General features: G+C 43.9%; 1 protein-coding gene across 1 annotated transcript in view; it reads right to left on the bottom strand.

The window, feature by feature from the left end:
* NUDCD1 (NudC domain containing 1) overlaps positions 1-25,922 on the bottom strand; it is a 489,494-nt gene that overhangs the window by 400,272 nt on the left and 63,300 nt on the right. The window contains exon 2 of the mRNA XM_085605088.1: positions 14,410-14,564. Coding sequence (XP_085461214.1) covers positions 14,410-14,564 — 155 coding nt within the window. The remainder of the gene's footprint in view (positions 1-14,409; positions 14,565-25,922) is intronic.

The raw sequence follows: 25,922 nt of genomic DNA, 5'->3' as shown, positions 1-25,922 counted from the left end.
CAGTTGAGAAGTGATAATGGCATGAATTACTATTTTCTGGTACTGCCCAGGTAGAAGATACAGAAATGTCTACAGAGGTCGGAACATACACCCACAACACCACTGACCTGTGCGTCAAACGAAGTTCTGTTATCACATTTTACCCCGAGGTTCCGCACAACAGAAGTAGGGGCTGGCAAAGGCGGCACATGACTGGGCCAACAATGGCCATCCCATAAAGGCAGATAGCCAAATAACAGAATCTCCGTTTTGCTAGTGTTTTACTGCAGATTGCTTAAATGCATTCACTGGAACACAGCTGAGAGGCAAGCCTTAAAGTTATTGAAAGAGTTGGGAACATCCGTGTCTAACATGAGGACGATTTGTGAGTTGCCAGTGTAGGACACCACTTCAGGCCAAAGGCTTCGATCAGCGCAGCAAGTGGTGTCATATATACATTAAACAGTGTTGAGCTCAAAGCAGAGCATTGGGGAATGCAGAACTGTAACAGTCTTGGGTTTGGAGGAGTAGAGCGCCATCCCGACCTCTGGACTACGGTCCGAACGAAATGAACGTAGCAAGACCAAAGCGGGCCCTCTAAAACTAATGCTTACCAATCGTTATAATAGAGTAGAATGGGACACACTATCAAAAGCGGATGATGGATACAGAACCTGCTTACCCTGGTCTACCGCCAGCTCAAAGTTATCCAAGACCCCAACAAGACTCCGTACTAAAACCTGATCTAAAACCAGACTGGGAAGGGTGTAGTAACTGGTGGTGTTCAAGATATTCTGGTAATTGCTGATTAACTCACTTCTCCAAAATCTTAGAGAAGGCCAGCAACAGCTAAATTGGTCTGAAGTTAGCCAAAACAGACCTGTCTGCAGATGGCTTCTTTAGCAAGGGGATTAGTTTAGTCTGTTTCAAACAGCTAGGCACTGTGGCCCAGCTTTAGGAGCTATTTAGAAGATGGAGAGTGGGGTTAATAGCTATACAGTTAGCCGCAAGAACATGCGGTGAGCATGGGTCATTGGGCAACCCAGATTTACAGGCTGTTAATGCTTGTTCCGATACCTGCAGCGTAATAGGCCTAAACTCCTGGAGAAGAATGCCGAAGACTACGCAGGGTTGAAGCCTGCTCTTTCGGCCACACCCGCACCTGGGGGGGCCAATACACAATCCAGGTCCGGCTTTAGGGCAACGCAACCGGTATAGTTGCACTGGGTGCCGACTTGGAGGGGATGGGCATGAACCTCAGAGGGGGTGCGGTGTGTTTAGCAATAACTTCGCACGTGCTGCAGAAATTCTTGGGTCTCCAGCTTTCAGGGAGCAATAAAAATGTCAGGGTAACTCTTGTGATTAATGCTCCTGCTAGAGAGAGAGAGAGAGAGAGAGATTAGAGTTTTGTCTAGCAGCAGTTTTCCCTCGGCATAAAGTAGCGCAAAGGGTTAATATGCCTGCTGCAAGGAACAGCAATGCGGTCCGCCAGAGACCGTGGCAGTGCTATCCATGTATCTATTTAGTGATTGAGTGCCACACAGGCTCGCCCATAGTTTTCCCGTAGAACCACATCCAGGTCTCCATGAACCCAGACTCCCAAATATTTGAACGGGTCTGCGGTCCATACTATCGGATATTCCAGGGGCAGTTCGGGGGTAATAGCCGTCAGGGGAACAATGATCGACTTGTCCCAATTGATAATAAGGCCAGAGATTAGTCCAAACCTAATGTAATCTCTCAGCACCTGTGCCAAATACCGAGCGGGCTCACGGATAAAGATCACCAGATCATCGGCTTAGAGCGAAATACCAACTGGCCGGTGATTAAAATTTAAAGCTGTCTCTCTATGTTTTTGGCGTATCACACACGCTAGGGGCTCAATTGCAATGGCAAACAATAGCGGCGATAGAGGGTAGCCCTGTCTGGTGCCTCGCTCGAAAGTAAAGGACTCGGACGTTAGTCCACCCACACAGACTCTTGCCGACAGGTAAATATATAGTATCCTCACCCAGCCCAGGAAAATGAATGGGAAACCCATACGTTGCAGAATACGAAACATGTAGGTCCATTCTATAGAGTCTAAACGCTTTGGCCGCATCTAACATGAGCGTTGCGGCGTGTAAATGGGGGTCGAGAACATGCATCAGCGCAAAAATGGTGCGTAGGTTATGAGAGGTAGAACGCTCCGGGATAAATCCTGATTGGTCCGGTAGAACCAAGCACGACATCAATGGTTGGAGTTTTGTGGCCAAAATCTTAGCAAGTATTTTTGCGTCAATATTAATCAGGGACAAGGGCCGATAGGATTCACATGCATTAGGAGCCTTGTCCTTTTTAGGTCTCGCCTGGCGAAAGCAGCACATGCACTGCCCTCGCCATGGAGAGGACCTTTTTGAATCAATTCTTCCCCGTGGGCTCATGCACACGCCTGCATGGACAAAGATGGCTGCTCCCGCCATCTGTCCAAAGCAAACAGCATGCACGTGTCCGTACGGACTGTGGACAGTCCAACACCATTTTGCGATGCTTTCGTTGTCATAGCAACGAAAAAGCGATCGCTTTCACTGCCGCTTGTTGTATGTAAGCTGCACTTGGGCGCTCTCACCCCAGAGGTTGTAGTGCACTTTGAACCTGCCTCACCTCGTAGATCGCGTTGGGCAGCATTGAAGATCGCGTTAGGCCATATTTTTAGTAGCGACTGCACGCTGCTCTTGGGCGCTCTCATCTCGATTCTTCTGCTTTACTAGAGTTTGTAGTGCACTTAGTAGCGACTGCACGCTGCTCTTGAACATGGACTAATTGCATCCCCTATGCCCCCCTTTAAATCACTCTTGGCATGTGAACCATGTATATATCTCAGTAGTTTTTAACCTCACGCAACAGCCGGATTTTAGATCTTTGATACAAGTTACTGGTAATCAAAAGCACTTTCACCAGTCCTCACCCTGTGGCTTCTGACTTTTTGGGAATGTGCCGCACACGACCCAGGTCACACGGGCACGCAACATCCCTACTTATCTTTATGGCCATGCCCGAAGCGCGTACAAGAGGCACTCACAACACGGTTCTCAGATCACTATTATCAGCCGCGTTTGAGAATTCGGGGCATCAGCGGCTCAAATGAGAGGTCCTGGGTGCAATTGTTCACTTGCAAATTGTATGAATATGTGGCAAATCAAGATCGTTGAAGGCAGATACTTTGCAAATACATACATGCTACTCTTAGGTGCTTTCACCCAGTCTCTTGTTTTTAATATAATACGCCGGTCCCCCCCACCACACTTTAGGCTAACATGGGCTAATCGCATCCCCTATGCCCCCCTTTAAATCACTTTTGGCATGCGAACCATGTATATATCTCGGTAGTTTTTTAACCTCACGCAATAGCCGGATTTTAGATCTTTGATATAAGTTACTGGTAATCAAAAGCACTTTCACCAGTCCTCACCCTGTGGCTTCTGACTTTTTGGGAATGTGCCACACACGACCAGGGTCGCACGGAACATCCACACTATCTTTATGGCCATGCCGGAAGCGCGTACAAGAGGCACTCACAACACTGTTCTCGGATTACAATTATCAGCCGCGCTTGAGAATTCGGGGCATCAGAGGCTCAAATGAGAGGTCCTGGGTGCAATTGTTCACTTGCAAATTGTATGAATACGTGGCAAATCACTTTCATATCGCACGCGTAGGGACAAAAAAATGCACACGCATGTGGACAGCCCGAGGCCATCTTTGTTTACGTTCATTAGCGTAGGGATGTGCACACACGTGTGCATTTTTTTGTCCCTACACGTGCATGGTGGCGTGCTTTCGCTTTCCCTCCCTCCCCTGCTCACGATGACCCTCTTCCGCAAGATGCATTTTCCTTCCGAGACATTGGGGTGACAAGAGTGTTTGTCCCTGAGGCATGGCATCTTAGTGTCCTATGAAGCACCCTCTTGTAATAACAAGCTTTGAAAATGCAATAGGTCTCGCCTTTTATCAAGTTAAAGCCATTTGCTTTGCTATACAATACCATTAGCAAGGCAAATGGCTTTAACTTAAAGGCAAGACCTATTGCATTTTCAATGCTTGTTCAGAAGAGCAATTATGAGTGCCTGTCTAAGGGACAGAGGTAGAACGCCAGCCTCGTGTGCCTCAGCATACATCTCTAATAGAAATGGGGTGATGAGGTCCGCATAGGCTTTGTAAAATTCTGCGGTTAGACCGTCAGGTCCCAGTGCTTTTGCATTAGGTAAGGCATGGATCGCAGCCTTTATATCCGTCTCATCTATGGGTTGATTCAAGTACTCCCTATGCCCATTCGATAGCCATGCACAGGCAATGTCCTCTAGGTACTCTTCAATTTCAAAGTCGGGGGCTGCCCCGCGAGAGGTATACATATTGGCACAGTAGTCCCTGAACTGCTCCACTATGTCTAGCGGGGCGCAGTGTTCCCTTCCCTGAGAGTCCGTCATTTTATCCATGTTATGACTATCTTCACGTGTCCTGATTTTCTCAGCAAGATTACGGCTCGGTCTGCCCCTCTCTCCATATTTCCGGGCTACATGACGGCGTGAAGTGTAACGAATTTCTGATTCCGCGGCCTCGTCATGCTCCTGAACTAGTGTGTGGATACGTGATATTGTGTCTGGGGTATCGTTATCCGTGTAGGCCCTCTATAGGGTTTGAAGTGTGGACTCTATTTTTGCGAGTTGTGTTCTGCGATCCTGAAGGATACCCGCTGATGGCTTATACAAACTCCCCGAATTGTCACCTTAAAACGCCTCCCAAAAAGTGCTAGCGCTGTCCACAGTGCCCTTATTCTCCAGAAAATAATTTTCAATTGCTGTGCGGACTGCGTCATTATACAGAGGGTCAAGTAGCGCCTCCGAGCGGAAACGCCGCGTGAATGGGCGATGTGTCGAGGTAGGGATATGCAAAAATAGTTTTGCTGGATTGTGGTCAGAGAGCGTACGTGGGTTGTTGACGACATCGGTCACCCACTCCGCTACGCTACGCTCTCACTAAGGAGCCAGTAATCCAGCCTAGACCAACTGCTATGCGCTGGTGTGGCATGTGGTCCCTCTTTTGCTGTAGGGGTGCGCAATCTCCAGACATCTACCAGTCCGAATTCCAGCCTAACTTGGTTGATACTCCAGTCTACTCTGGGTGTTTGGGTACTTTGTGGGTTAGATTTATCTAGAGCAGGATCCAGATAAGTATTAAGATTTCCCAACCCCCAGACTACGGCTGTCTCAGGCCACGGTCGCAGAATACTATACATTCGTTGAAACACTTCTGGCTCGTCTGCTATGGGACCGTACATGTTCACAAGTGTGATTAATGAAGTTCCTAATTTACCCTGGACCATTGCGCATCGGCCTTCATCATCTATGTGAGTCTTGTGTGGCGTAAACAGGATGCCCTTTTTGATCAGTATGATAACCCCCCCTGGCATAAGATGAGTATGATGAAGCCAGACTGAACTCCGCCCATTTGAGCGCTATCTTTGATTCTAAGACCTTTGTAAGGTGTGTTTCTTGTAGGAAAACGATCTGGGCTCCATGGCGATTAAGATATGCAAATACATGTCTGATTTTCTTTGGAGAGTTTAGCCCCCTGATATTCCAAGTGAGCAATCTATAGTCCTCATCCATTGGCACCTCTGGCGTAATGATCTACCTCTGAATCAATCAACTGGCTAATATAGCCCTCATGATACACTGAACCAAAAACCCAGCTCTCAGTCGTGGTGTCGATGCAATCACAATACTCTATCTTACCTATACCTTATGTTTACAGTGGGTGGCGTCAGACGCATGAAACTCCCCTTCCCACACCCCTCCCACTACAACCTCCCAATAAGGTCGAGAATACAAGCCCCACCCCATTCCAATAACTATCCCAATTACTATAAAAACTACACGCAACTAGGGGATCACCCTTTGGGAGGGGTGGGGGTGGACGACGGCATATGCCTACCAGCCGGTAGGGTGTCCAAGCCACCATATCAATGGAAACTCCCAACTCTACAAGCCCTGCAAAAGGAAGTGTGCTGGAAAAACCATCCATAACAAATGAAAATCAACACTAGTTATATTATACCAACAGCATGGCGCCGCGGGCATAACCGGGACTTTTCCTTAGGGCCGCCAGCAGTTATGTGCATATTTGCAGTGTCATGATGCAACATCAATAATGTGCAGCAATTTAGTCAAGTATTAATCAGTATCACTGAGAGATGGTGACGTCATTGAGCTCTTTGAAGCGGCGTTAGCCGGTTTACGAGGACAGATATGTTTTGTGAAGAAACGAGCCTGGCCTTCCGGAGTGATTTTGAGTTTAGCAGGGTACAGCATTGCATAGGGGACGGAAGCAGATTGTAGAATTCTCTTTACCGGCATAAACTCTCTGCGTGCTGCCTGCACTGTTGGAGTATAGCCGGGGTAGAAGGGCAGATTGTTACCCTGATGAGTAATGAGACTCTTTACCCGTGCCTCACGGAGAATAGCGTCTCTGTCTGCATAGTTGAGGAGGCGCGCTATTATCGGGCGTGGTGGTGTGCCTGGCGCGGGTCGAGGTCCAAGAGTCCGGTGCGTCCTCTCAACCACCATGACTGCGGATAACACAGGCCCAAACAGTTCACTTTCTCCATATTGAGGATCTGTGTCCTTGCTTCAGCATTGGAGTCCTCAGTGTCCGAGATCCTATTTTCCAGCACGTCGTGTCTGGTTTCATGCTTGTCCACCTTGGTTTTGACTGCGTCTAGACTGGAAGTAAGGCCGTCAATTTTACTATCTATGGTTTTGAGACCAGTGCGCACCTCTAGCAATATGGATCTCATGTCCTCCTCCGCTTCGTCCGTATCATCCTGCGGGCCCTGGGCGTCTCCCGCCTCCATCAGCGTATCCACAGTGCGTGTGTGGCGCTTGCTTTCAAACCGGATCTTGGGCTGTTTGGGGTCCGTTTTGCCCACGGTCGTGCGGCAGCTCAAGGAGTTCTTCGTGGTGCACTGCGTCTCGTTGCGCAGGTCAGCGCCGTCTGTGATATGTCCTAGCCCGCCTTATGTCTTCGGGGGATCTAATCAGGTAATAACACACCCAAGGCAGGAAAGAGCGTTCGATTTGCTCAGTCACAGCATCAGATAGCACAGCCCTAGTGACACAGGCCACAGTACTGTAGTGAAAGTCCTGGCACGACCAAAAGGGAGCGACCACAGTGCTGGCTCGCACTTCAGAAGTGTCGAGCAATCAGCCCCCTCCGCTTATCAGCACGTTTGTGGTTGCAAAGTGCCAACAGAGCCACTCTGGTAGTCACAGTCGCTAGTTCCGGCTTGTACCCCATCCCAGAGCAGGATCAATTTGTCGCACCGATGTCGCTGAGAGAACTCGGCCGGCTCGCACTGCAGGGGAGGGGGAAAACTGGAGGGCACGCGCACCGCCACAGCAACCCCCCTGCATTATGGACTAAAGGGGAGCCAGGCAGCGCTCGCAGTCCTCCCTCTCTCATACCCTCTATCATGCATGCGGCTCAGCCAAGAACCCTCCCAGTGGGTGGGGGAGCAGGTTAGGCTCCGGGACGCCACCCAGGCCAAACGGGACGCAGCGCCAGCCCCGGCCTCCGCACACCAGTAGTGCCAGAGGGGGACCTAGGCTGTGCCGCGACAGTCGGTCCAGCGCCAATGAAACCCAGACCCCACAGCTCCTACCTCTCGTGTTCCGGGCTCGGGGGGGGGGGGGGAAGGTGGGGGTGGGAGACGTCCACCTCAGCAACAGTCTCGGTCTGCTGCTCCGCACTCCCGCACTCAGAAGGCCACATCTCGATAGCACGCCACAGGCCTCAAAAGACGCGAGTGAGCATGTACGTTGGCCGTTGAGCAATCTGGCACAGCTCCATCCGCTGTCGCTGCCCTCAGGACGGTGCAGCGCCAGTTCTCCAATGGGCAGCACCCCAGCCTCCGCTCGTCCGCTCGGCAGGTTCGGCTCACGCTGATGTTTCGCGAATACTGGTGGCCATCTTCTCTCCACTCACACCGTGTATTGACCTCACTCGTTCCGGTGTTCTACCGCGGGTTTCGGGCTCAAATGCCGCAGTCGCCAGCTCCAGATATCTCCAGCAGCCGGTGTGTTCGTTTTCAGCGAGTTTCAAGAGGAATTCAGTATGGAATTTGCCATATGTTAAGGCCTGGCCTGCGGAGTTCCTTTAGCAGGCAGCCATCACGCAACGTGCCGCAGCCACACCCCCATAGGCTACATTTATTCATCTCAAAAGAAAAATTCACAACAGCAGTGTACTTTCCTATACTGACATTATCAAATTAATGAAATTCAGACTTAATGATTTTACGATGACATAAAATATTTATCTATATATTTGAAAGGATTACAAGTTATTCAAAGGAACAACTTCACACTGAAACACATCGGAAAATCCACAACGAATCGACTATTTTCTCCTTTATGAGCGTCTTCTACTCAAGGAAATGAAAGATTGAAAATGCCATTGCTGTTCTAGTATAAAATATTAAAGTAGTACCAAATTAAATTGACCTGCAAATTGTTAGCTGGATCTCACTCCACTGTATGGACTAAAAACATAAAATGGAGAAAATCGGCCGTCCAATGGTTGGATAATGAAATGGCTGCCGTTGGTAAACAGAGCAGAATTGGTTATGGAAATTACTGAAGAATAGGGAAAAGATATTCCTAACATAGGAATGTAGACTGTAGGTTCGATTCCTCAGCATAACCACTACTGACTGACATCATCATTCTGGTCAACGTCAATTTATTTTGCTGTGCAGGAGACTCCTGCACAAATGGCAGATGCGGAGCATGATTTTAGATGTTGAGGCTATGTGCTCCTCTCATCATGCTCACGACCAGACCATGACACATGACAATAATAACGTGTCAATAGCCATGGGATGATGGACTTTTTACTGGTTATATGATAGAAGCAATAACACAGCCCAACCATGAATGTCTTAACCACGCATGCCTTTAGCATGAAATGTGGTGGTACAGGCATAAATGGTACAGGGGTATGTGTAGCTAAGGTCGCCACTATGTCGCCTAAACCCCTTCCCAAACCCCCCCACCCCCGTGCTGTCCCTTATACTACCGCAACCCCCTCCCAACCCTAAAACCTACCCCAACTAACCATTCCCCTCCCACTGCCCTAATTCCTAAAACCCTGCACCCTAACTTACACTACCCCGACTGCTGTCCCTTAAACTACCCCAACCCCCTCCCAGCACTAAAAACTACCCTGACCCCCTCCCAGACCCTACACCAACCCACCCCCTGCACTGTCCCTTCAACTACCCCTTCCACTGCCCTAAAAGCTACCCCGACCCACTCCCAGGCCTTAAAAAGAAGTTTTAAAAAACAGCCCCACTTACCTCAACCCAGCGTCTTCCTGATTTAGTCTTCCAGCAGCTAGACCGCGCACTGCCTTAACCATGCATATGCTTAGTTAAGGCATGCGTGGTAGAGCTTTCGTAGTTGGAACACCCGTGGTTCAGACCGCGGTGCGGTGTTCCGACTGCTTACCCTTTTTACTTGCACTCCGTTGAGGAGTCCGACTACAGGGGCCCCTGTCTAAATCCATGGGGTGTGGGGGGGTGGGGGGGGGGGGAGGGGAGAGAGTGAGAGAGATAGGCTGGCCCTGCTTACATGAGGGATGTGGTAGCCCCATGTGCTCTTTCTAGGCTAGGTGTCTACTTCATATGGTTGAAAGTGCTTCACTACTTTAGAAGTCGTCTTTGCTGCTGAGACCTTGCACGTGCTCATTTCCTGCTCACTGTATCCTTCCTTGTGCAGCCATTATAAAGCACCGTTTGAGTGTCATGTTTGAATTTACATAACTGTCAATGGAAATTCGTGAACAAAGCCACTGCAAGCAGTTTAGGCTGTGGCCAAGGGGATTCTGCTCCTATATACCTACACAGAGTGAGACGGTCTGCACGTCCCATGCAGTCTATATGTCTTAATCTGCTGAAAAAGCAATTCCGCCCGATTGCTTGCAGGGCTGTCTGTCTCAAATTTACATATGGAGGGGACATTTTAGAAGGCCTTTCCCCCCCCCCCCCCCAAAAAAAAAGAAGAATGACTATGCACCTCTGATTGGTGGTTGTCATTCAACTGCACAACGCCTAAAGGAGTGATATACTTTAGAATCATTTGTTCCCTCCAAGGGTTTCACACAAATTTGAACCCGAGCAGCCACTTGGCTTGGATCCAACTGCCAATGTTCCTGGCTACAAACTGGCCCTGTAGGTCAGATTAGAATGATAACTTTTGGCATTGAAGATGCGCTGCACACCTGTGTAGAAAAAACTCTGGACCAGAGGCTAGCTATCTTGGCGACCTCCCTTGAGGTAATGAGGAATAGGATACATGACTGAGGAAAAGACTTGTTTGCTGCTGCAATCTGGAATGGGCAGTAAGTAGACTAACTGCTGTGTAAAAGACTGTCTGAATTCAGCCCCAACAGCATTTCATTTTTTGTTTTTTTCAGCTGTGTGGAACTCTACAGCACATGTTGACAGTGGAGGAAGAGTAGTCCCCCAATGTTTACTAACTGGATAATGTATTTGTTAGGAACGATTCAAATCATCTTAGAACTTTACCTCAGAATCCCTTACTGTGTTCAAGTATCTGAAGAAGTCTATTGTGGTCAACAGTGTTTAAGGTAGCGGATAGGTCAAAAAGAACAATTAAGCAGGAGTCATCTTTATCATCTATAAAGAGCATGGGAGGGAGAGGTGTGGCACAGCGGTCAGAGCAGCCGACTCCGGTGCGCAGGGCTCGCGGTCCGATACCCAGCTCCAGAGGCAGCTCGCCTCAGCATCTTGTGACTCTGGGCAATAGTCACTTAATCTCCCAAATGGCCCCCAGCGCCTTGAAACCCTCAATGGGTGATATGTTTTGCGCTTTACAAATAGGAATTATTTCATTTAATTATTATTATTATCATGTCATCTAGAATCTTCATAGTTTATTTTCCTTTCTGCAATCACGTCTGAATCCAGATTGGTAGTTTTAAATAAGAGGTTTTTCAAAAATTAATAAATGTATTTGGTTTCTAACTCTTTTCCCTGTGGCTTTGCTGAGCCATGGAAGACTGAAAAAGGGTGGAAGTTCGCAATTAAGGTAGCTTCCAGGTTACATTTTTTGACGAAGGTGGGATCTGGTCATTTTCATATTTAGACGGGAAAAATGCCATGATAGAGAGTGCATTAGCTCAGACCCAGTGTCTTCAAAAACTGATCAACAGCCTGCATTATTTCAGCTGGGCTGGGGTAACCGAAGTAGTTAGTGGGGTTTAGATTCTTGATGGACTCAAAAACCTCATTAGGACTGATCAAAGTGAAGGATTTTCAAGTGTGTGTGGTGTCTTTAGGAGGCGGTGCTGGAAGGAGCATTGTCGGTTTCAAATTGACCCAGACAGTATTTTCTGTCATGAGATTGGGGAGTTGTGTAATAAGGTTGAGAGTTCTCCAAGGTGGCAGAATAGGGGAGGTCTGGCATTAAGGATATTTGTTTCTTTGAGTTTGGATTTGGGAGGATATTGGAGAGATGAAGACTTCATATTGTTTAGAGTTTTCTTAGCATGGACAAACGTTGCGGCAGTTTGCTTTCCTTTCCTTTATTGTCAGTATTCCAATGGATGCTTTTTGCCTGGATAATCAATTCTGAGACCAATGGCTGTCTAGGCTGCACAGAGAACTGTATGAGTTGTAGCAGAGCCAGTTGGGCAAATAATAATGATAATACTGCCATTTATAGAGCGCGAACAGCTACCTCCGAAGAGGTGTCCCGGCGCAAATGCACAAGTAATAATAATGCTGACTTACTGAGAGGATTTCAGTTCCACATCCTCAGATGTTGGAAACTTGCGATGTTCAGGTGTGATCTGCTATAGCATGGTATGGAATTGTGGATGAGTGATTTTGGGGGGGCTAGAAACAATTTGCAGAGGGAGGTTTGGGGCAGTGATAACTGGATGGAGTGAAATTGTGAAATAGACAACAAGATGATCAGATCAATCTGTGGTAATAGGGGTAGACAGATTTGTAAAGTATGATGTCAGGAGCTCTGATTTTTGAGTGGGTGGCAGAAAGACTTTCTTCTGAATATTATAAAGCTAATTTTTAAAACAGTTAAATGCCCCAGAGTCGACATTAAAATTACGAAGAAAGGTTTTTGGAGAGCATGTGGCCATCGATTAGGTTTTACAATACCTGCTTAACAAATGCAGTATTGTTCTTGGGTCCATGAGAGATTGTTTGTATATACAGCAAGGATGTGGGTGAGAGAGTGAGGGCTGATTAAAGCATTCAAATATGTCATGTTATGTTGCCTGTCAGCCCTTAACATTGTAGTTGTGTGAGACGAGTGTGTCAAGAATAACCCTGTGCGCAGTACTACGCTACACTCACGGAGCATGCAAAGTTAGTAAAAAAAATGCACGTCACAGTGCAGAAACTGTGCTTAAAAACGTAGCGTAGCAGCAAAACCAACAACACCCACAAATGCTTTGATTAAGCAATTTTACATGCTAAAAAGCATATAACCAATTCACAAAAGTGAATTTTTACATAGTAGTATTAAGCAATGAGAAGGGTGATGATTTGGGCGTCCCCTCTAACCTAGGGGGAGGACCAAGCAGATGCCTTGAACACAAAGAGCATATCATGCTGGTGAACGATTCAGTGGTGGTCCCTTCCTCCTAGGACCACCCCAAGTACAGTTATGGGCAAAAATACAATCCCAACCAAAGGCCCTGCAAAGTATTATGGGACGAGATTAGCAGTGGGCAGTGAATATTATAGTGTCCAATATTAAAATAATTCTACAAAGAGCTGCAGTTCAACTTGTCGTTACTAGATGTCCCTCAAGAGTCAAATGCAAAAGCATTGAAACCCTTTCATGAAGCTTTTGCATTTGATTATTTTGATATTGAACACTATAATATTCACTGCCCACTGCAAATCTCCCATAATGCTTTGCAGGACCTTTGGATGGGATTGTATTTTTGCCAATAAATAACTGTGCTTGGGGTGGTCCTAAGAGGATGGGACCACCATTGAATCGTTCAACAAGATGTGCTTTTTGTTTTCAAGGCATCTGTTTGGTTCTCTCCCTAGGTTAGGGAGGATCCCAAAATCATCACCTCTCTCACTGCTTGCTAAATTATCATTTTCACTTTTGTGAAATGACTATATGCATTTTAGCACATAAAGACAGAGAAACTTATTTTATCATAACTTGCACTGTTCAAGATGCTTTATTCAATTATTGCACAAAGCAGACAAGTACACAGTGCCAACAGATACACACACTACGCAGTTTGCGTATCTGAGCGTAGTTCAAAGTGTACTTCGCGTAGTGCTACTGCGCAAACTACACCCAAGGTTAGTCAAGGATAGAGCTTGAATGTTCATTTAACCAGGATTCTGTGATGAAGATAGCATCCATGCTCAGGGACTAGGCTAAATAACTCTCTGAAGTGAGCACTTGCAGATGTTGTACTCACATGCGTACCTAATAGGCAGAAGTTACCCATGGGGGTAGGACTGTTTGAGTATGAAGTGGTGAGGTATGAAATTATAAAAAGATTTCGTAATATTTTGAAAAGATAGTTGATGCTGTAATCTGAACAAATGGACAATGAAAATGAGAGTACAGCTGGATTGAAGACACATAATGGAGTGTTATCGAGCATCCGACAGCGTTGCACATGAGACTGTGTGGAAGATTGCTCAATTCAGTGGCAGACGGTCTGAGGCGTCCGAACTGTTTTTAGGGAGATTAGTTGTAACACGATTTAAATTGAGAACAAAGTTGACAGTCTGTGGTGTAGCACAGAGCTGTGGGGTGATGGGTTAGCAGTATTCAAGTGGTCTATGATTTTGGGCCCTGCTTCCTTGGGGGTACTGGGCTGACCTGGTTTGATGAACAGCACAGGCAATGGCCATCAATGGATGCTGGGAAGAGGGCTTAGGGGGCTCCTCCCAGAAACCCGCTCTGCTTTGACCTTTTTGCTTGCATTGCTGAGCTTTCAGAAATCTCATGGCTGATGTCACCTTGTCAGGACTTGGAAATATAAGCTGGAGCGCCACACCGACTGTGTTAACAGCGCTTTGAGCACAGACCTGCCTGAACATGGGTTCATGTTCTGGAAACACCAGGAGCAGCAGAAGAGAGCTTTCAATGTTGTCTCGGCTGAGATCAAGCTGGGAGTCAGTCTACGCGCTGCTGATCTGCGTAAACTCTGCTGAACCCCCAGGCAGCTGATCCCTTCCTGGAGCCCCCAACACTAACCTTTTACTCAAACAAAACAGAGATTATTGTTTTTTTGCAGTACGATTACCGTTTAACCTTGAACAGCAAAGCGAGGAGGGGATGCTGCGTTTCTTTCATGGTTTCTTACCAGAGTGACGTGCAAGTTTAGTACTTTCCCGAGCTGGTCAACGAAGTAGACGCTGTCTTGGTACCAGGGATCGTAGTGCAGGTAGTTGTACATGCCAAAAGCACGCATGTGGTCCAGGGTGTATTGGTCATCACGAAGCTTCACTTCTGCTACGGCTGTCGAGAACAAATATATGGCTTCAATATGGACATCGAGCCCTTTTTGGTTTATATACATTTTACATTTATTACAGATGAAGCGATGATCATGTTTTCAACTGGAGTGCTCATTCATTACAACAGCAAGAGACGGAACTGTAGTTCAGCTCACCTGTCAATCACAAACAAATCGTCAATTTCCACCACTGCTGAACTAAGTAATCACTTAAGGGTGGCAGGTTTGTAACACCACAGCGTTTCTATAAGTATGTTTGATGCAGCGTTTCTTAGGATGTATATATTTACTCCAGGACCTAAATTTGGTATACAAATGAGCAATAAACCCAAAAACAGATTACAAATAATAATTGATATTGCTCAGGAATTACTAAAGATCACCTAGGGATGCTCTGAGGGAGCAACAAACTTCCTAAATACTATAGAAGGCCACACAATAATTTGAGACATTAAGGTATGACAAGTGTGCTATATCTAATGTGGCCTTGTCGTCAAGTAAAAACTGAATTTACAATCATCAGGATGGAAATAGCACTCATGACACACAAGCGGGGTGGGTGGGGGGAGGGAGGGGGTTTGGGTCCTATGTTCATCTATAGATTATGTCAATTATGAATTGAAAAAAAAAAGGTGCAATTTACTATAACTATGGTGACTCCAACATTAAGTTCAAATGAACCCTTTATTCCAAACGACTGAGTGGTTGGCATGCTTATGTCAAACTCCACCCACCTGCAACAAGAGAATTGTAGCCGACCTTGGCAAATGACAGCGCTGATAACATTTCCAGAAAATCAATCATGAAAAAATTGGTGAGGTCTTTAGCAGCAAGCATACATTTAGTTCAAGGACTTGGAAAATATCTTAACAAGCATTGGATACACTTATCTGTGCACTCATGCATGCATTCATCCATCGACTCATTCCTACATTCACCCTCCGACACAACTGCAATAAAACACACGCAAACTTAACATATACAAGATAAATTGAAAGAATACAAGCAGAAAAAAACATGCTGTAAGCACAATGTAAATTGCGCTCAGATAGACCAATGGAAGAACAGAGATGACCTACAGGCCCTCTATGTTTTTCTGTGGATATATATTTGTATAGATGGATATATGGATTATTTAATGATTTTTTATTATGAGGTCCTGGCAGACGAACCAAGAGGAGTTTCTAGCAGTACAAATCCACCAGGATTTGTCAGAGGCAGCAAGCAGCATTAAAACTATTCCATACAAAGGTAATCTGTGACCTTTCATGTAACATGAAATAAAATACCCACCTGTATGTAGCCTTTAGGACATATAAATAACAATCCAGTCTTAAATGCCTATTGATTTTAATGTATTGATTTTCCCAAACAGGTCAGGCTTAATGAATTTTTCATAACTTTTTATAATGACCAGATCAGACCTGTGGCACAACATCTTTTCCTAGTGAACCTATCAGGTCTGTAACTGTTATCAATGGCTTATTACAATAACCAAATAAGAGGAAGGGGTGTATAGTAAATTCAGGCGCATCTGCACTATCACACACTTTTTCAAAAAGCTATTATCTCTTGTTGTGGTGCATCAAACAATGGGAAACACCCAATTCCCCACAGAAAAGCAATAAACAGATTATGTCGATGCACACACTCAATAGTAATGCACAGTAACAGTTTTTTAAGATTCAACACAAAAAGTATGGGGCTCCTTCTCTTTTTTAGTATCTTCCTTTATTCTTTAATCTTCCAATCCCAACGCGTTTCGTCGCTTAGGTAGTCAACCGTGCGACTTCCTCAGGGCTGGAAGCAATAAACAACCTCCATTGTAATACAGATAGCGTACAACATAACAAATCAACGTAAATTACATTCATTTAGAAATGAGACCCTATAAAATCTCATGCTTACGGACATAGTATCTTGTTTGTATACAACTACTCCAATAAGATAGAATAAACATAGATATTTCAAGAGATATATATCTGTATCCATTTCATTCAGATAAACCTTAGTGTCTCAAAGTATCCAACTTACAGGTGAACAGGCTATCAGGCCCACAGAGTATTTTTAGTGTTATGAAATTTATTTAACACCTCCAGTATGTGGTAATAATAGGTCCAATCAACTATATACACCATCCTACCACCATAGTGTGCCAGTGTAAACCTTCAAACAACGATGATTATAAAGTACCTTATGTTTCAATTGCCGATAAAGGATCTGAAATTAATCAACGAATAGTACCAGGGTAAGTTGTGAAACACATGAGGCAAGTATCACAATAAGCTGCTTTGCTATTCCTTCAAGGGCAAATATATTAATTGCCGTATCTGCTATTGACCTCCCAGGATCAGTTAGTTTGTGCAACGAAAGTCTCCAATTTTGTAGTAAATGTATCATTAATATTCATGTGAGCCAGTTCTTTAGACACGTCGCGTTTTATCTTCCTGCAGAAGTAAAGCATACACTAAATGTAAACTGTGCACTGCTATGCCAATTTATCTAACACCATTTCATCTTCAGAAGCTTCAGTAGCTACTAATTACTCGAGGCACAAGCGTTCCCCAAAGCTCTTACCTCGTTTATCAACGTTAGGTCAGTGTACTTGTGGCCACAATAGATTTCTGTGCATCGGTAGTAGTGATAATAAAGTTCCTGTCCCTGCAGTACGGGGTTCTATAGGTAATAAATAATAGTAGCAATAAAGTACCATCCCACGGAGTTTAAATATTCAAGCCTGAATATTATTATGTTCTAATTCACGTTCGGTACATACCTATCAGGTCGCAGCAATAGTCCATCAACGATACAGCGGCGGTATGGCATTGTTCATGCTGTCATTAAGTAGGTGCTTTAGAAATCAACGATGTCTTCCCTCCGTTGGCGTACTGAGTAAGCGCCATTTTGAATTGGGAATATTCTCTGAGTTTCGATATAAAGCGAAAGTGTTTATCAAATATCAGTATAGATCTAGGTTTTTACGTGCAGAGGGTATATTGCCCCTATATATAAGATATAACGTTCAATCAGATATTTCACAGCAGAAATATCAGTATACTTGTCATTTAATGGTCTGCGTCCCATGTCGAGAGACAAATGACGCCCTTCTCTTTCATCATGTTCCACTTAGACGCCATCTTAGAATGGGGACGTTTCCTAGGTAAATGAAAGACCGTCTAGCATCTAGAGTTCTAGATTGGTGCATTCTAAAGCTGGGAATGCTTTCCAAGGTGATCATATATGTCAACAAGTAATATTTCTCACTCTAAGGGATATCCTAATGTCATCGGAATTAAAGAGATTTTAATTCACATGTCGCTTGACATCATATATTCTCGATCTGCTCAGTCCTCAAGTAGAAACGCTTCCAAAGATAATGGAGCCGAATCTATCATGACATGTAATATTTCTTATATATACTGTAACCAATTTTAAAGGTATCTTATTCCATTTATATACTCTATACCCCAATTCCTTCATCCTTATTATAAAGACAATTATAGAATATTTCATATTATTACCGAAATCTAACAGTCATCATTATTTACAGCAAGATTATAGTCAAAGAATATCTCATAATCTGATTCCCTCCAAGGGATGGATCTACTTAATTTGTTTCACATTCCTACCCCGGAACTGTTCATCTCCTATCCATAATTGTATTAACACAATTTAGTTTACAAGTGACGATTACATATTCATGAGATAGCAGCCTGAGGGTTTGACAGATCTCTATATCTTAATCTCCTAAGAAGCATTGAAGCTCATGATCGTAATTTAGACCATCTTCCACGGCCCGCAAGCGCATGATCCACCTTGCCTCATGCCTTCACAACTGTAATTCCCTGTTGCCTCCACGTTGATCTAAACGGATGTGCTCTATGCCAAAGAATTCAAAGCATTTAGTGTGACATTGCGCTCTGCAATTATATACATGCTCTGAAATTGGGTATCTGATATTGTTATTTTTTACTGCCCTCATATGTTCACTTATTCGATCCTTCAAAGCCCTAATCGTGCTACCCACATATATTTTACTGCATTTGCAAATGATAACATATATGACATATTTTGTGCAGCAATTAATATTTGTCATTATATTGTAGATTATCCCGTTGCTATCAGTAAAACACTTTGTTTTGTCCTTTGCATATCTGCACGTGCCACAATGGCCACATTTAAAAAAGCTTTGTGTTTGTGCAGCCAGCCAAGTTTTTGTTCCTTTGCACGGGGGTAGCTAGGGCTTAACAATGTGCCTAATGTTTTGCCCCTTCGATACGTGATTTGAGGCTTCTCGGTCAGACATTCTCTCAGTGTGTTATCCGCTTGCAAAATATGCCAGTGCTTGTTTAGACTCTTCCCTACAGACATATTTAGTGGTGTATAATCAGTTACCATCCGTATAGGTTGTGTAGTTATTACAGTGTTTATCTTTGATTGCAAGGTAGTCAAACGTTCAGTCTTTAGGGCCTTTGCCTTTGATATTGGAATCTCATGTCGCGAATAACCCCTCTGTATAAACCTTCTTTCAATATCCTCAATACAACGCTTGAAATGAGTATCATTGCTACAGTTCCTTCTCGCCCTTATCATCTCTCCATAAGGAATAGCTTTGATTTGATGACGAGGGTGAGCACTGCTAGCATGCAGTATTGCATTACAAGATGTTGGCTTTCTATACATGTTACTCTGAATCTGGTTATCCTGAACATACAACTCGATATCTAAAAATATCACTTTAGTTCTGCTGAAACATGTGGTAAATCTAATGTTCACATCATTAGTGTTCAAGTATGCAAAAAATTCCTCAAGGCAACCCTCTGTACCCGTCCAAATCATCAGGAAATCGTCTATGTAACGCCCCCAATATAAAATGTGTTCATTCCATCGACTGCCATTTGGGCCCCATATTAGCATTTCTTCCAACCAGCCCATAAAGATATTTGCATATGATGGCAAAAATCTTGACCCCATAGCTACTTCTTGGGTTTGTTTGAACCATTCACCGTTGAACAGGAAAAAGTTGTTACATAAAATCAACTCTATCATTGCCAGAATCATTTGAGTGTGTTCCCATTGATTCGCAGGTTTTTTAGACAAGAATTGATGTATCGCTCGTAACCCCAGATCATTTCTTATACTGGTATAAAGTGATACCACATCCAGCGTTACTAACATCATATCTGTATCCCAGGTAATATCGCTTAGAATAGTCAAAATGTGTCTAGTATCCTTAATATAGGATGGTAGATTGCTGACGATCGGTTGTAAGAAAAGATCTACAAATTGTGATAGCCGCTCTGTCGGCCCCCCTATTCCTGAGACTATGGGTCTCCCCGGTGGAAATGGTAGAGCTTTATGTATTTTAGGCAAAGTGTATAGACAGGGGTACCGCAGGCGATTTACAGTTAAGTACAGAAATTCGTCATCATCCAAAAGGCACTCATCATGCCATTTTTTCAAGAGATTATTAATCTTAGTAATTAAAGAGAACATAGGGTTATGCGCTATTCTTTCATAACATTCTGCATTATTTAACTGGGAATAAATTTCTTGGTCATAATCTGTTTTATTCATAACAACCAAGTTTCCCCCTTTGTCTGCTCTTCTTATGATTAGGTCAGAATTATCCTTTAATGTTTTCAATGCTCTGCGCTCACCAGCGGTTAGGTTATCATTAGGAGGTTGTCTAAGATTCTTCATGGCTTTATCCAAGTCCCTTGCGACCAAAGTGTGAAAAATCTCAATGTTATTGCCGCTTGCTAAATTAGGGGACCACAGAGATTTGGATTTCAAACCACTCGTTATTGTAAAGTCTGGTCTAATATCCAAGTCTTCTAGAACCCTACTAATCGTAACTGGGTCCTCTTCACATTCCGTAATTGAAAGTAGTGTCACGGTATCATGAATATCCTCAATAGTTGGCATATTAGATACAACATTACTAGGTAAGCTTGAAATCCTTTTATTAGGTTTAGGGTTCAGAGCAAAATGTTTCTTCAGCTTTAAACTTCGTATGAATCTAAACAGATCAATTTTAGTGTCACATAAATCCCCCTTACTTTGTGGACAGAATCCCAAACCTTTTTTCAAAAGCATAATCATCTCCTCTGTAAGCTCCTGGTCAGATAGATTAATGATCTCAACATCAGTCCCTTCTTGTATATCTATTGCTTTGTGTCCCATGAGCGGGTTTTCATTCCTGTCCTGTCTTCTTCTACCGCCACTCCTCTTCCCCCCTCCTGGTTTTCTTATTGTACCTGTTCTTGAATTCTGTTCTCTGTTCCTTCTCTTTATACAGTTGACCTCTTGTAAAAAAGAGGAGCTACCCAAGGGGAGTGGTTGTTTGGCCATGACTGGTACACCTCCTTCTCTATCACTGCTGCTCGTAGATATCGTGCTCAGTGATGCATTGCTTGAACTTATTGGAGTCTAGTCAGGAAGTAGTTTATTTTTGTCTGTTATAACTAAATAGTCATATTTTTTGGAGAAAGTAAAGACTCTTCCACTATTGTAGTCTAGCTCATCCTTTTTTAACTTGCGTGCTTTTCTCTGCTTGATATCGTTTTGATGATTTGATAGCACCTCTTTAAGAATATCATAGTTTTTAGCTGTCGCTTCCGGTAGATTAAGAGATACTATCTCTTCCTCAAGCTGCTGTATTTCAACTTGTAGTCTTTTTACTTTTCTTTCTGCATTTTCTATTAATATCTCCATAAGTTTCATAGAACTAGATGTTAATTCTTTTTCCCAAACCCCTAAGAGGTCCTCGTCCAAATCATCATAAGTTGGTATGATTTGGGACTGAAGGCCCCTGGGAATCCTATTTAGCTTCATATTTTGTTTCAGTGTGGCTCCGTCCCACCATTTAGACATCTCCGATCTTTTGAGGTGTTAAATAAATTTCATAACACTAAAAATACTCTGTGTGCCTGATAGCCTGTTCACCTGTAAGTTGGATACTTTGAGACACTAAGGTTTATCTGAATGAAATGGATACAGATATATATCTTTTGAAATATCTATGTTTATTCTACCTTATTGGAGTAGTTATATACAAATGAGATACTATGTCCGTAAGCATGAGATTTTATAGGGGCTCATTTCTAAATGAATGTAATTTACGTTGATTTGTTATGTTGTACGCTATCTGTATTACAATGGAGGTTGTTTATTGCTTCCAGCCCTGATGAAGTCGCACGGTTGACTACCTAAGCGACGAAACGCGTTGGGATTGGAAGATTAAAGAATAAAGGAAGATACTAAAAAAGAGAAGGAGCCCCATACTTTTTGTTTTGAATCTTAAAAAACTGTTACTGTGCATTACTATTGAGTATGTGCATCGACATAATCTGTTTATTACAATAACCAAATCAGGCCTCCTCAACAGAGTGTAAGCTTGGCCACAAGGCGACCATCAAGCACACATTCAAAAAAGTACATAGTATACAAAAGTCCAATTGGCAAAGCAATCTCCTATGAGGGCCTAACAAGGATTCTGATAATACTAATCTTCTACACTAAGGGTTTGTCATGGGGGGACGCAGCACCAAACCCATGTCAGTACTATGATAATCAGAGAATCCAAAAAATATCTTCTGGTAGGATTTAATACAGAGTAATAACAATCTATGCTTAGGTGCCGAATGACATTAACGTATGCTTTTCAAAATCAATATGTAAGGCCTACTGCCTTTATCATCATTTTTCATTATAAACAAACCAATAACCTTCATCATAGGCTTGTCACCACAACCAACTCAGACCTACTGCTTTGGTTTATAAATCGTTTCACAACCATCAGGCATACCATAATAAAATTATAAATAGGGACAAAATACAGTTGTCAAAACGATATACGATCTCTTTAAATAGAGCTTAATAAGGATTATCATAGTACAAATCGTCCGTCCCCACTGTTTGTTCTGATGGGTCACCCACACCAAAACCCCTGCCTACTACAATAATCTGAGAGATTCCATGTTAAACAAGCATTTGCAATGCAACAGGTCTCTCGTTTTTTAGGTCGAGGACCGTCCGGTCTGCCGAAGGCAGAACCGGAAGTCGGAGATTTAATGTTTCTGAGAGTGGCTCTTTAGCCCGCCTCTCTTTTTGGCTCTCCTCCATTGGCTGGCTTCCTAAACGGAGGCCAGCCATTGGAGGAGAGAGCCGTCCCTCCAAATAGGCTCCGTCTTTTTCAGATTCGGGGGAGTGTTCCGTGCTCTTCTTTCCACTTTTTAGCCACGCCCCCGAATCTGAAACCACCGTTGCGTTTCTCCGAGGCATTGCTTCGCCTCGGAGAAAGGCAGTGGTGTAAGTAACACCTGCAGGGCCGTATATCTTTGCAGGTGGGAAGCTGCTACCAATTAGGGTCCTGCAAGACCAGCAGCGACTTCCCGACCTGCCCCCAAGAGTGTGCTGACCTGCCCTGGGGTTTCTGTGACCCAATCGTGGGTCAGATTATTTACTCGGTGCTGTGATGGGCGCGTGACGAGTCAGGTACAGTACTGCCCCGCCCCATACCTTTGCCCTTTATCTTTGGGATCCCCCACCCCACTTCCTCCTTCTCCACTTCCGAGCTGAACCTGCGACTACGAGGGAGAGTGACCAGTACCACTGACCGACCATCTTGATTACGACGGCGAGGCATCTGCGTGGCTCCTCGTCTTCGGCCTTCGATTTGAAGCAGCCTCAGCCTGCCCTGCAGTCAGCTGTTCCTCCCGGCTCCAGCCCCTCCTCTCCTGTGAACTCTGCAGATTGCACCGGCGGCCTGCACCGGCGGCCGTCCCCAGCAAGTTTAAAGGTGAGGCAGGTGTGTAATTTGAAATGCATGCGTGCCAGTGGTCGAAGTGGGCGGGATCAGGGCTGGCTTTAGGGCGGTGCGACCGGTGCCACCACACCGGGTGCCGGCTTCCTGGCGGCGCCGTGTTCAAAAGTTTATTAAACTTCTGAAGCACCTGCTGCAGCGTTTCTTTTCGCCGGCATTTACCAGGCCTCACATAAATGTCGAGAAAACTCGTGTGATTAATTATCTTCCGGGAGAGCGAGCAGCATTTTGTATAGTTGAGGTTTTGACTCATATGAAGTTAGTGCAGAGGGTTAATAGAACGTGTACTAAGTAGATTACAGGGTGCATATGATGTAAACAGATTACTGCTTTCAAAAGAGACATCCTTCTGTTACTTACCATTTATAACTTAAAGTCCTAATATAGAATGGTGAGCTATTAACTTTCATCCCAGAACTTCATACACACTGCAAAGTATACATTATTAGAACATTGATTAATGTTGCAAAAAGGGTTAATTTGGCTAGAAATCAATTTGTATTATTAAAGAGAACTCCCAACTATGCTGTTTCTTTTTCGACTCTATCTACCTCACTCTATCTCACTACCTCACTCTCTATTTCAATACCTCACTCTTTCTATCTCACTACCTCTCTCTCTCTCTGCTAATGCAATAGGTATCACATATGCAAAAAAAAAGCTAATGCCATTTATTAGGGATACAATAATGATAAAAATATAATGAGCAATACCAATAGCTCTACCTATAATATTGCCGAGACCATTGCATTGTAAATGCTTGGTTTTTTTTTAGTTAGAGCTTTTGGCACTGTAATGGCCACCGTAATGTAACTACTTTGTTAGTTATGAAGAGGCTTGTTTTTAGCACCCTTTAAGTGCCCTTAAGTAATGTCTCATATCTGCATTTATTTGTTTAGGGTGCTTGCATCCTTGGAATGCAGTAATCTGGAGATGAAAAAGCAACGAATTAATTAATTACAGTTTGACCCCCTTCCCCCCTCCTCTCCCCACCCCCAGCAATCCGCATCAGTTCACACACTGTTTTTTATGCACTACAAACATTGGCTTCATTCCATCTTCTAGGGGGAAAAATAAATTGCCAAATGTACTTGTCGTCACTAGGTTCAAAACACATTAACATATGCAACCAGTTTTGAATCCAAATATAGTAATAAGCAGAATGTGGCACGTCAAACTTCGCAAAGGGCCTTCCAGTGCGCTGCAATACTTTTTCTGTTTTTAGTAACTTTTAAGCTGTATGAGCGAGAAACAAACTTTTTTGCAGTAAAATCTACAGATTATGCAGTGGATTATGCGGCAAATGCAGAAAAACTATAACAATGCAAAAAAAACTGTGGCCGCACAAACACATAATTCCAGTGGCCTTGATATAATCATGCCACTGGAATTATGTGGCAGGGAAAACCAAATGATATGTCTGGTTAGAGTAAATCTTGCAGCAAGAATAGGCAAATTGTGCGGCACACTTAGTGTTGGTATTACCTCACTATTTTTGCATTTTTACACATAATACTTTGTGAACAAAGCTTCTGTCTCAATAGTACCGATTTGACACCCATTTACAGAAATAGAAATAAGCAACACAAACTTAACCACTAAACCGAAGTAAAAGAACATCCACTACCCTGCAACATGTTTGGCAACGTTTTGTGTGTAACTTTTGATTCACAAACAATTTTTTTAATGAAATCTGCAGATTAGGTAGCAGATGATCGATTATGTGGTAAATAGAGCAAGTCCATAGTTATGCAGGAACCGCCACAGCCGTAAAATCGCCTAAATCCAGTGGTTTTGAGCATAGCTGGGACACGGTGATGTTTATTGATGCTTACGCGGGCATTAAAGGCACAGGTTCATATACAGTGAAAGCACGCCCTCTTTCCATCTGAACAACCCATCTGCATTCTCAGCGAAATCTATGCTGTACATTACAGGGAGTGAGGTTTATTCTCAGGCGATACTCAGTACGTGTACTACGAGCACGAACGTCTGTGCTGAAGACAGATGCTGCTCTCGACACGATAATGTTTTCAACTATATATTTGTCCCAAAAAGCATGCGCTAATGTATATTTATTTACAAGTCGTTTTAGTGTTTTTATGCACAAATTGCAGAAGCGATAACGAGCAAGTTCACGTAGATATTGCAAAGAGTGATGACAAAAAAAACTGGATCTATTAATTAATGGGCAACAGCCTCTGGCAAAGCAAAGCAGAGCAAAGGTTCTCTTTAAATTGAAACTAGTTGGGTCCGGGATTCTCCAACCTCTTTGTGATCATTTGGCCTGAACCGTCTGTAGGCTGTAAATGCTTCAGAGAGCAAAGCGGGTGGGGGAGGGGAGGACTCTGGTTGCCACATATAAGGAGAAACAAGCATTGGCATAGCCAATAGGGCTCGCCTTTGGGACCTTATGTGTTTAGCCAGAACTTTTGGCTATGTTGTAGAGCATTGTGGCTGCTGTGCATCATGCTGAAAAGTTATAATAAAAAAAGTGTTAAGCATTTTTGTTACTTTTAACAAACCAAGACGA

Source organism: Triturus cristatus, chromosome 5_1 (genome assembly GCF_964204655.1).
Source record: "Triturus cristatus chromosome 5_1, aTriCri1.1, whole genome shotgun sequence".
Lineage (NCBI taxonomy): Eukaryota > Metazoa > Chordata > Amphibia > Caudata > Salamandridae > Triturus > Triturus cristatus.
This window is presented reverse-complemented; position numbering and strand designations above follow the sequence as displayed.